The 12,975-nt window shown below is 36.9% G+C and overlaps 1 protein-coding gene across 1 annotated transcript; it reads right to left on the bottom strand.

Annotated features, from left to right (window-relative positions):
• Positions 1 to 4,475: 4,475 nt before the first annotated feature.
• Positions 4,476 to 8,341, bottom strand: LOC121745489 (CBL-interacting protein kinase 23-like). Its single transcript, XM_042139419.1, has 15 exons — positions 7,596 to 8,341; positions 7,115 to 7,177; positions 6,950 to 7,021; positions 6,761 to 6,868; positions 6,578 to 6,658; positions 6,431 to 6,484; positions 6,206 to 6,331; positions 5,979 to 6,068; positions 5,777 to 5,896; positions 5,558 to 5,689; positions 5,356 to 5,472; positions 5,201 to 5,257; positions 5,028 to 5,102; positions 4,767 to 4,845; positions 4,476 to 4,660 (listed from the first exon to the last, which is right to left on the bottom strand). The coding sequence occupies exons 1-15, from the start codon at positions 7,818 to 7,820 to the stop codon at positions 4,638 to 4,640; spliced, it is 1,422 nt and encodes a 473-aa protein (XP_041995353.1). The 5' UTR covers positions 7,821 to 8,341; the 3' UTR covers positions 4,476 to 4,637.
• Between the last annotated feature and the right edge of the window lie 4,634 nt (positions 8,342 to 12,975).

Raw genomic sequence — 12,975 nt, 5'->3', positions numbered from 1 at the left:
ATTTGATGTTGGTGTTCAATTTTGTGATATTGGATTAAATTATACTAACCGGGTGGGAATCTTCAGAATAATAAGGTGATTGTGGATCAAGAAAGTCGACTTTATCAAGACCTATTACGTCCTCAACCGCATCATAATTGTCACTTTCCCCTAAATGCACGCCTCCAGCTTCAAAATCTTGTGTTGCAGCAAAATATGGTTCTTGGGCTCTCGTAGACGTACCAACATCAAAATCTTGTGTTGCAGCAAAATATGGTTCTTGGGCTCTCGTAGACGTACCAACATCATAACTTATGACATGATGACTATGATGTTGAGTAATTGCCGAATACTCAACATATAATTCAATTAGACCTCCAATAACCATACTCTCACTAAACATTAGTTGCATGCATACTTCGTCTAGTAGAACACCTACAAACGTGACTCCGGCTCCAAAGCATATTGTACGTTTCCATATTATTTGAATGTTGTTTTCATATTTGATTATCCCTATCCTTTCACAAATTTTTTCCACAAGCTCGTCGTACGAAATTGTTTCATCCAACATAATGAATCCTTTAGCAAAAGGAGGATCATACGAAATAACTGCTCCGGGAATTATCTTTCAACCCCAATATAAATTGACACACCACGTCATACTATCTGCAATAATGTAAAACACAAATAAATATGTATTATTTTTACATTCATCATTATGTAGAGTGAGCCAAATATGCTAAATAATAATTCTACAGAATAATAATTCTACACAATAATAATTCTGCACAATAATAATTCTACACAATAATAATTCTGCACAATATTTCAACTCAATTCACAATCAATTACAAACCCTAGCTAACTATCCAACAATTACTCAAATAATGTAAAAGATAAGCATACTAACCGAAAATAATATACAAATTTGGGGAAAAATAGCACCGATAGATGGATGGAGGGCGAATTCGCGTGGAGCAGTCTACATTGGATAAGAGTGTGTGGGCTGAGTTTTTCGCGATTTGGGAGTGTGTGGGCTGAGTTTTTCGCGATTTGGGGGAGGAGAAGGGGATATATCAAATCTGTATAAAGCCGCCAATTGCAGTGGCGTTTTCTTTGAAACACGCCGACCACGTTGGCGTATTTTATCAAGACGACATTCTACCCGACCTTTTTACTTGAATAAACACGCCAACGAAAAATGCGTTTTATTTATACACGCCAATGCGAATGGCGTTTTATACTCAATACTGTATTTACAAAAAATACGACTAAAATACGTTGCAATTAAAACACGCCAACGTAGTTGGCGTTTTAAATTAAAACCCGCCATTGTTGTTGGCGTTTTTACTTATAAAAACGCCAATGCGGTTGGCGTTTTTCTCATATATGGAACAGATAACAAAACGAGTACATTTCCGTTATTTCGAGGCCAACTGGCCTAGAAATGCGTTTTTCCCCCGAAATATGGCGCAAGGCAAATGGACAGAAAAAGCACAAATTTATGGAGAATTTGTGACGAATTTCAGTCGACTCTGCAATTATCTTCCTCACTCTTTCTGACGTAGCTAATATAATTGAGAATTTTGGATGAATGGAAGGCAATTTGACTGAAATAAAAAGCGCAAATCGGCAGATAGTTATGTTTCTCTGCACCATCTAATTTGCAGTGTGATGAAAAGTTCTGATCTTGTTTGTGGAAAAATGAATGTCATAAATTTGAAATTACATTTACTTTTTAATGTGTACTATATTTCTTACTCCATTTCAATTGAGAACATGATTCTTTTAGTTTTATGTAGCTTTTAAGTTTTGACCGTGATAAAAAAAAATGAAGAAGCAAGCGAGAGGAGAATAGCGACGGCGTTGTTGCTGTGTGAATTTGGGATCTGAGAATGTTGTAGAGAGAGGAATTGAGGAGGATGATTTTGATACAGAAATGATGGAGAGAGGAAAAATACGCGGAGAGGATGACAAAAAGAGAGAGGAGAGAAAAATATAGGTGTCGCTCATTTGTTGCTCACAATTGGGTCCTCAATTTTTTCATAGAGCATCAGCACTGGCGCATCGAAATTTCCCACAGAATTCTCAAAAACACCTCTTGCCACGTCATACGGACTTCCAACTGCACAGTGGCGGAATTTTCCACGGAATTCCCGACGGACTTCCCACAATAATGCAATAAATAGGAATTCTGCGGGAATCAACGCAATGGCGGACATCCGCACGGAATTTCCCGCAGAATTCCGCAGAACGCCGCGGAACTACGAATTCCTCGACGGAATTTCGTATCCGTGCATGCCACACACAATGGCGGACGTCCGCAACAGAATTCCCGCATGCCTGTGAGAATTTCGCGGTGACGTCCGCCACTGCTGATACTCTTAACTATACGTTAGAAAAAAGCAAAAAAAGTTGCAATCTTACATTTCATTTGTAATAAGGGTCGATTATTAGAGCATCCACGTCGGCGAGCAGGGACACGTCCGTCCGTCCGTCCGTCCCAGCGGCACGGAGACGCCGTCGCTGCGCTCGCGCCGCTGGCACGGAGGTGCTCGATGCGCGTTTTGATTGGCCAACTGCATATCCGTTGGAAAATCATTTTTTTATTTTTTTTAAAAAATTTGAAAATAATACCCAAAAAAATATTTTTTCACAATCCCAAAAAAATGGCTATTTTTTGCCCGTTTTCTGTATTTTTTTTATTTTTTTTCTCCAAAATCATCTATAAATACACACATTCATCATCCATTGTTCACATCAAATCATCTCTCATTCATCACTCATTCATATTCTTCATACAACTTATCTACACCTTCATCTCTCACTCAAAACCTCAAATGAATTTCACTCATCTCATTGCGGAAGCGGAGCGCGAAGAACAAGAATACTACGAACAACATTGTGCCGCATATGAAGCATATGTCGCAGCGAATACCCCCGCCCCTCCTCCTCAACCAACTAGATCAACTCGCCGCTACATTCATCGTGACCGGGAGGGAGCCCACGAAAGGCTCGTTGCCGACTATTTTTCCGGCCAGCCGCGGTTTCCGGAAGATTACTTTAGGCGCCGTTTTCGCATGCCAAAGCACTTGTTTATGCGTATTGTCAACACATTGTTCGCTCGTATTGAATACTTCCAAACAGGTCCAGATGCAGCCGGTCGGCAAAGTCTCTCGACGTTGCAGAAGTGTACGTGTGCTATCCGACAACTCGCTACTGGGCAAACGGCCGACCTCTTCGACTAGTATTTGCATGTTGGTGAGTCCACTGGAATCCTTTTTCTTAAAATTTTTTGCGAGGGCGTTCGTTCAGCTTTCGGTGACGAATTCCTTCTGGCACCCACCACCGATGATTGCCAACGGTTGCTTCGTCTTCACGAAACAGTCCATGGCTTTCCCGGTATGCTTGGCAGCATTGACTGCATGCATTGAAGGTGGAAGAATTGTCCGACTGCTTGGAGGGGGCAACACTTAAGCGGCCACAAAGGAGGCGGCCCAACATTTATCCTTGAAGCGGTCGCCGACTACCGCCTATGGATTTGGCATGCATATTTCGGTGTTGCCGGATCCAACAACGATTTGGCATGCTATGATGTGTTGAATGGTATAGCACCGGCGATCGACTTCGCCGTCAACGGAAATGTATACCACATGGGTTACTATCTCGCCGATGGTATCTACCCAAGGTGGTCAACTTTCGTGAAGACGCTCAGCAACCCGCAAGACCCGAAATGGGCTCTTTTTGCGCAGCGTCAAGAGTCCGCGCGGAAAGACGTCGAAAGAGCCTTTGGGGTCCTTCAAGCCCGATTCAACATTGTGAAGGTCCCATCTCGGCTGTGGTACGTGAAAAATACCACCGACATCATATACACGTGTATTATCTTACACAACATGATTATAGCCAACGAAAGACCGAGGGCGGCTAGCTTTTACGACGAGGATGAAGCCGAAAGCTCAAGCGCGAGGTCTTCCCCACGTCGAGGTGTGCATACGACGGTGGGTGAGAGGATCGAAACAAGGCACACAATGCGCGATACCCGAACTCACGTTGAGCTGCAAGAAGACCTAATCAAACATATTTGGGTGAAATTCGGCCACGAGTAGTGATTTTTTTTATTTTAGGAGTTGAATTATGTATTTTTTATTGATTAGAAGTTTAATTATGTAATTTATATTTTTTAAAATTTTAATTATGTAATTTTTATTTTTTAGGATTTTAATTATGTAATTTTTAATTTTTAATGTATTTTGTAATATTATTCCGGGTATTTTTAATGTATTTTAATTTTGTGGAAATGTTTTTATTTAAATTGAATAATGGAATGGTGGGACCCTTGTGCTCGTCCTTGCGGAAGAGCACGGATATGGGTGTTGTGCTCTTGCCTAAGAGCAGGCAGAAAAAGTGGGTCCGGACCCACATCCGTGCTCGTTGGCAAGAGCACGGATGTGGATGCTCTTATAGTAGGATACATTGCTACAGCCTACAACACGAAAATCCTCAATCATAGATTTATAGACATCAAACAGGACATGCTAATGTTACACAAGCAAATAAAAATATAAAGGGTGATGTTCCATATTATGTAAGCATACCAAATACTACAAATCAACACTAACATGCAAGTATGGGTTCAACTTAGCAAGACGACGTTACAATTAAGGCCTCGGGTGAGCAGTACCTGCAACAAGGGCAATACATGACGCACGACACAACAATGATTATGTAGTACACCACGTGGTCCTATGAACTAAAAAAATTAAAAGAAAAAAAAACGGTCTACTTACGGCTGGTCCCTTCCTGTTGTACTTCTTCGCCCGCTGTCCATACGATATCTTTCAACCCGGTCGAAAGGTTCTTGTAAAACTGCATACGAAGGATAAGAGAAAGGGCTCATTATCTAACACTCTCATTTTCAAAATACTGCAACAATTTGAATTTTTAAGAACTAATACGTTTGTGAACTTGCTCCTCTTTCGTGTTTCTATACGATCTGATATTTGAGATCGTCTAAGACATTACGCAAAATAAGGCTAATGTAACGATACCTTGTGGAATTCTAATGTATCACCTCCAGCCTTGCGAAGCTCAACCACATGAAGTGATGGAGCTACTTCAAAAATCTGCAAGATGAATTGATAAAAGTGGTGTTACATAATGTCAAAACACCTCTCTCTCTCTGTAGTCGAGTGAGGAGCCGAAAATCTTTAGGTAAACATACCTCCGTAGCAATGGATAAGTGACCCTTCCGCCCGGATTTTTCCCCATAAAGTTTCATCTAAATGGAATGAGGAGCAAGGAAGGAATCAGAGGTTAAGATTGAAACAAAGAAGTTCTTTTCCAACATTGATAAGAAATAGTACTACATAATCAAACCTTGTAGTTGTTTTTCTTGACATCAAACCCCATAGGCCCGGCAGCTGTCTCGATTTTTGACATAATCTCACTGGCAGGGCATTTTGATGTAAATCTCGTTTCTCGCTTGACAAGACCCTGGAGTCGGAGGAGATTTGAAGCACGTTAATTAAATTGATCAAAATTGTGAGTCTCACTTTTTACCAATCGATAGTCAGCATACCATCTGCCTGTCAAAGAGAGAACCGAGATTGAGACCCTGTGAGGTGGAGATGAGCTCAAAGGCATTCATAGTCACTGGTGCAGCCGCTGGGGGCCGTTCGTGCTGCTTCTCCACAACAAGGTTGGGAGAGTCCTGATGCAAAAATGAACTTTATGGTAAGTGGGGAAATATCATAATTAAATCGAAAGACAAAAACTGGAGCCAAACTAAAATCCATACTGCTGATTCATTAAAGATTGAATTGACATCATCGAGGGTAACATCCTCTTGTTCGAATTCAGGTGCCTGGTATCCCTTCTTGAACCACTCGTTTTCGAGGATCTCACTGATCGTTATACGCTGCAACGGGTAGATAACAAAGCATTAAGACTTGTGACTAAATAAAAGCTGCAGTTTACGAGCCACAGAGAAGAGAGCATACTGTGGAAGGGTTGGGATCCAGAATTCTTTTGATTAGTTTCGTTACACTTGCTGAAAACCATCTAGGGCACTTGAAGTCCGCCTTGAATATCTGAAATGCGAAACCAACAAACATTGTCAAGGTAGCACGTAGCGTTCATGCCTATGTTTCGTGCTCCAAACATTACTCCATACGGTCTGTCTCTCTCTAATAATTCCAGCAACCTGACCATGAAATATGACGTATACCTTTTTGTACAATGCCACAAGATTCGATTCCTCAAAGGGCAGAAATCCAGCCATGAGTACAAAAAGTATAACACCACAAGACCATATGTCTGCCTTAGCTCCATCGTAGCCCTTATTGTTAATCACCTGTGAAACAAGGGAAATGAAAGCAGTTATTCAGAAAACCGAACTGTTCAAGAAGCAATAAAAACATCACTGATTGAGCTAAAAGAAATGGCTGCATACCTCTGGGGCAACATAATTTGGCGTCCCACATGTCGTGTGAAGCAATCCATCGTCCTGATAAAGGAATATGAAAATGAGTTATATCATCTGATTCATTTTTCTGGAATGCAAAGTTCAACAAGTGAAGGTATGAACAAATCATAGTACCCGAACTTGCTGTGGTAGGGCGCTTAAACCAAAATCAGAGACTTTGAGAATGCCCTTGGCATCAAGCAGCAAATTCTCCGGCTATAACCAATACAATAAACAATGAGCTTTTCATATTCAATAAAACTAGATAAGTGGGGAGACCTGGAGCTGAATAAGACAAAGAGGAAATTGCATGATCACCTTAAGATCCCTGTGGTAAACGCCCCTGCTGTGGCAATAATCAACTGCGTTAATGAGCTGCTGAAAATAATTCCTTGTTTCGTCTTCTCTCAGTATGCCTCGACTAGCCTGCCAACAAGAAAGCAACAATAAAATTGCACTTCCTTACATATTGCTTGTGATCAAAGAGTGAAGATGAGCGAGACATACAATCTTGTTAAAGAGTTCACCACCGGTTACAAATTCCATAACAATGTATATCTTTGTCTTGCTGGCCATAACCTACACGAGAAGAAGCCCATCAATACGCACACATCATAGCTCCCACGTCCATATCACACTACGATAAAGTGTTTAAAAGAATCGAGCACAAACCTCAAACATCCGGATGACATTAGGATGCCTTATCAGTTTCATGGTTGAAATTTCGCGCTTGATCTGCAAAGACGAAGATAAGTGTTGGAACGATGCAAATGCACAGATCAGGTCAAAGTTCCCAAAAATCTTTACATAATAATCATAGACAAATCAAAGTATGAACAAAAAGATCTTGAAAATATACACATCAAACATATTCCGATCAATAGTAGCCGGATCAGCTCCAACTCAAATCATCAGAAACATAAATAACTAGTTTTTATAAAACATTAGCCCCACAAATTGGTCATCTACACAGCCAAAGGATCACTAGAGAGACCTTTGATTGTAGAGAAAAAAGGATTGAACAAAGATAACATGAACAAGAAAAGTCAACCCAGAATCAAGTGCAAGAACTACACAAAAAACATGACATAATCCAGTTGATCAAAATGAAGAGATTCTGAATATATAAGAAGAACAATAAAACAGCAGCAACCTGGCCAATCATCTTGTGTTTGAGAACCTTCTCCTTATCAAGAATCTTGATGGCCACATTATCATTTGTCTCAAGATTCCTAGCAAACTTCACTTTGGCAAAAGTCCCCTCTCCCAAAGTCCTCCCAAGTTCATACCTCCCCACGCGAGTCCGGCCACCACTGCCCCCGCCACCGCCACCGCCGCTGCTACTGGCACCAACGCTCGATTTCGATGCCATCACCATCTCCACAGCCCTTATCCGTTATCTATATATATCGATATGTAAAGAATCAATCCCAAAATTCCCCCTTTTTTGGATAATCTTCCCCCTTTTTGCCTCACTTACCTAATACAGATTATACACATTCCACTCCCCCTTTCCCTCTCTCTCTCTCTCTCTCCACAAGTTCCCTAAATGTGATTCTTGAATCACAAACTACTATAACCTCTTCTTCTTGCAAGGCTGCCACACCTGAGACTTCCCCACCTTCATATTCAATCCGGCCAAGAAAAGCACTCACGCACGCCAAGATTTCACACAGAAGTTAAAATCAGATCAAGATTGCATTTTTACGGAAGAGCATGCGGAAATCCAAGTGACTAATGCAAACGCCATGAGAGAGAGTTTGAAATTGAATAGTAGGAGAAGAAAAAGGGTATGGCCAAAAATGGAAAGAAGAAACGGAATCGAATTGGAAAGAATCAACGAAACGAAGTTGATGCGACGTCTCTTCACTTATTAATAGCGTGGGGCTGGCTCGGTAGTGTCGGGTCAATTAGGGCTTAACTGAGGGGAGTGAGTGTGAGATTAACCGTTTTATTAGTGATTAACAAGAAATTAGGATTAAAAAAATATTTAATTAAATAAAACTTTTTGGTGTTTCGATGTGATACGAGGAAGAGTTAGCAACTGAGGAAGGCGATGTCTGAAATGTGTAGGGTACGGTGGGCCGCACAGTTAGTTATGGTGAGCCCAAAGTCAAACAAAGATAAGTCGGTGCACGTTTTGCCTTTGTTGAAAATTTATAAATGAAAAATACTCCTAAAATCATGCCACAATATTCACTTTCTATTACCACTATTCTTGTTGACCTTAGTATATGGAAAATTACACATAATTATTATTATTATTATTAACAATTGAGTTGTAGATTGTTAAAACCACTGAATCATGACTGAATTATACTCCTACTAGTGTATTCTGTTAATTAAAAATCCGAGCATTTGAATTTAGATGCAATGATATTCACGTCAATTTTTTATGATGATGAAAACTTGGGTGTGTGCCACAATATTGATGGCATTAAATACGGAATTGAAGTGTTTATTGTATGCATTAATTTATTAGATTAAGCATTAGTTATGAGCTTACTTTTGTTTTACTTTTAAATACGATTACTACGCAGTTTTGTAATTTGAAAAGTGAAAATGGTGAAGTTTAATCCCTAATTTTATGTGTTACTTCTAAATAGGAGTACTACTTAGTAGTATTACCAAACAACATTTACTTTTCAATAGTTATGAAGTACCACTTTTTTTATTCCACGGGGATTATATTTATTTTTCCAATTTCACGTTATACTTTTCATGTTCTAGTAATTTTAATTTACCAAACAATTTTGATGGATATAAATATATAATGGTTTTCCATTCTACTCTTTGATCTTATTTCCCAATATAGTAGGAGTATCTCGATCGGTTTTACTAGTATTTGTTATACGTGCTTTGAATTTAATACCAAAAAATTTAGCTATAAATTGTTTATATATAAATATTAAATGGAATCTAAGTTTCTATTATACGTGACTGCCTTTCAAGTTTCAACAAGCACGTAATTAAATAGCAAATCAAATTGAAATTTTAAAAATAGAAAATTTTAATATAAAATAACTAAATTCCTTTCAATCCATCAAATTAATACTGTGGCCATGCACAGTGGTCAACTTTCACGCCTTCTTAGCGAAATACGTGTCAAATTAATCGATGACTTTATGTTTATTTAATTTATCTTGACATTATTGATGTTTATAATTTAATAAGTAAGATTCGCATAATATTCCAATAAAGCTAAATTGGACAAATATGTCAATTTTGGTTCAGCCCATGAGAGACGATTTCGATTTTAAAAATTGTAAATGAATGTCTACTTCAAATTTTAATAATATACGGTTTTGAACCAAAATCCGTATTTAATTGGTTTTAGGCTTATAGGTTCTACTTTATGAAAAGATAAACTATTAATGCTATTTCATTGTTCATTTTAAAAATAGTCCACGACGATAAATAAAATGAATTATTGCCCATTAAATAAACAAACATTAGTGGGGCAAACCATGTGAATTGAACAGAAAGCTCCGTTTAACATATTTAAATATTGATATATACTATTAAATTAATCAACGATGTTATGCCATTGGCATCTACTAGAACAATGTAGGATTAATTAATTAATCCTAGGTTTCAACTGTTTATGTCCTTCTTATTTCCATAAGAATATTAATTCCAGGGACCTTTTATCCAATTAAATTATTAAATCCAATGTGTCTATATGCAACGTACGGCATGCATAATATAGCCATATATCGATTGATTAATTGCTAACTCATCCATGTATTGCTAACTATAATTAATTTAAGACCATAGAATTTTAAAGATCTAATGGTCTATAAACTGACAACGGTCATGTATAATTTCATTTTTTATTTTTTTAATATTAAAAAGATAATAATAATTATTAATTTAGGGTTTAAGAATACAATATCAATATAGTGTATTATCAATACGAAGACATGACAATGTCAACGTAATTTCATATTAACATTGTACAAGCACCGTATTGACATAGTATTTTGTAAGGTGTATTGAGATAGTTATATGCATTTAAAGTTTTAAGATATTTTTCAAAAATTAGCTATAACTAATTTATTGTTAATTGGCATTAATATCCTAATTGACACTTTTTTATGATATTGATACTCGAACTAAATAATCTTGACCCTTAATTTAAATATCTAATACCTATCATGTAATTATAGTTAACAATTTAATGATAAATTAGTAATATAACACACTCCATTCTCATCAAATATACATATTCACACAACTAAAAAAGCTAATATTGGTTTTTATGTGCTCATGAAAAGATGTATTCTCATTTTAACATTCTCTTATATATTGTACAATAGAGATACATGCAAGACAATTCAAACATATAAATTAGCCTACAATAACTGAATACACTAACATAGAGTACAATATTTGTTTTCTAGATATACATATTTTTAAAGACAATTGCATTTTGGAAAAATCGAATCTAATATAAACTTGATTTAATAAATAATGTACTGGGCCTAAAAAGCCCAGATCTCTTAAAGTTAGGATAAGCAAAATTCAATTCATGTTTTTCCAATTTACTTGATATGACTTCTTATTTAAAAATTGGGGGTATTAAATTTGGTTAAAATTTAAAATATTAATAATATAATTCCTTTATTTAAATAACTCTAAAAATACACACATAATTTTATATACAATATGAGAATTTTAACCTGATTGAGTGACTTATTCATTCTTAATCAAATGGTCAGAGCATAATTCTCTGCTTTTGGTATGGAGCACTTTTAGATAATTGATCTAATTGTCCCACCATTCGAGGTGCTTATAAATCAACACGGAAAATAGTTACTAGGCATGCCGGTGAACAAAGAATGAGAATTTTGATGAATGATAGATGTGGATTATGTGCATCTTTGGTCGTATGGAACTCTGCTTAGTTGTATAATTAGTTTGTAGTACGACTCAAAAATCTGTTTTAATTTTCACATAAATATAATTATTATTTAAAATAAAATAATCTGACTGTAATTCCATCAAAGTGGCTGGCCGGCTACAATAACATTCAGAAATAGTGCTAATTTAACGCAAACCTTTTTCTTAAAAAACCAAACACTTGGCCTCTTCTTCAACCATTAATTTTTTCGTTTTATTTCAGCCCATAATTTTCCCTTCCCAACTCGTATATATATATATATATATATATATATATATATATATATATAGGGATGTATTCATTTCCTTTTCCTATATTTCCTCCTTTTTCCTTCTTAATATCAGCCATTAGATTAGAGAAATGGACGGTCAAGATCAACATTGGGTAATTAATCCCGTGTTGCATTATTTGTCATATTTTGTGCATTATGAGGGTACAATAGTAATCTAATAATGGCTGGAAACCGCTACGAATAATGCACCACATGGTCACGAGTAATGCATATAATTGCCTATATAATGCACAATATGTGAACTGCAATGCATACGAACAAGATGTGTTGTGTTATGATGTTTGACACACGTTTCTTGTTTCCCCTAAGGGTTTAATAAGCTTAGGGGCTAGGGTATAGTACGTAGACATGTATGTAATCTTCACATGGTAACGAGTAATGGATATATTTGACTATATAATGCACAATTTGTGAACTGCAATGCATACGAACAAGATGTGTTGTGTTATGATGTTTGACACACGTTTCTTGTTTCCCCTAAGGGTTTAATAAGCTTAGGGGCTAGGGTATAGTACGTACGCATTAATAACAAATTATAAAACGATACGAATAATTCACCAAATTATCACGAGTAATGAATGTTATTAACTATATAATGCACAATATGTGAACTGTAATGCATACGAATAAGATGTACCATGTTATGATGTTTGACACACGTTTCTTGTTTCCCCTAAGGGTTTAATAAGCTTAGGGGCTAGGGTATAGTACGTAGACATTACTAAATGCACGTATGTAATCTTCAATCCGTTGATTAACCCATATACACAATACCTCTAATAATGCATAATATACTGAGATAATGACAATTAACAGCTACATAATGCACTACCTAAACCAAATAATGCACATACGTATATTCCAATAACAACAATTTGTTAGTAATGTCTACGTACTATACCCTAGCCCCTAAGCTTATTAAACCCTTAGGGGAAACAAGAAACGTGTGTCAAACATCATAACATGGTACATCTTATTCGTATGCATTGTAGTTCACATATTGTGCATTATATAGTTAATAACATCCATTACTCGTGACAATTTGGTGAATTATTCGTATCGTTATATAATTTGTTATTAATGCGTACGTACTATACCCTAGCCCCTAAGCTTATTAAAACCCTTAGGGGAAACAAGAAACGTGTGTCAAACATCATAACACAACACATCTTGTTCGTATGCATTGCAGTTCACAAATTGTGCATTATATAGTCAATTATATCCATTACTCGTTACCATGTGAAGATTACATACGTGTCTACGTACTATACTCTAGCCCCTAGGCTTATTAAACCCTTAGGGGAAACAAGAAACGTGCGTCCAAACATCATAACATGG

Source organism: Salvia splendens, chromosome 8 (genome assembly GCF_004379255.2).
Source record: "Salvia splendens isolate huo1 chromosome 8, SspV2, whole genome shotgun sequence".
Classification (NCBI taxonomy): Eukaryota; Viridiplantae; Streptophyta; class Magnoliopsida; order Lamiales; family Lamiaceae; genus Salvia; species Salvia splendens.
Note: the sequence above shows the minus strand (reverse complement) of the source record. Positions and strands in the feature narration are given on the sequence as shown.

What these genes read in the sequence shown, in the direction of transcription:
- LOC121745489 (XM_042139419.1), bottom strand. Translation starts at nt 7,820, where the DNA reads ATGGTGATGGCATCGAAATCGAGCGTTGGTGCCAGTAGCAGCGGCGGT. An exon ending in TGGATCCCAACCCTTCCACA is followed by an intron (nt 5,897 to 5,978) that starts GTATGCTCTCTT and finishes TACCCGTTGCAG; the next exon opens with CGTATAACGATCAGTGAGAT. An exon ending in TCAAGAAAAACAACTACAAG is followed by an intron (nt 5,258 to 5,355) that starts GTTTGATTATGT and finishes CATTCCATTTAG; the next exon opens with ATGAAACTTTATGGGGAAAA.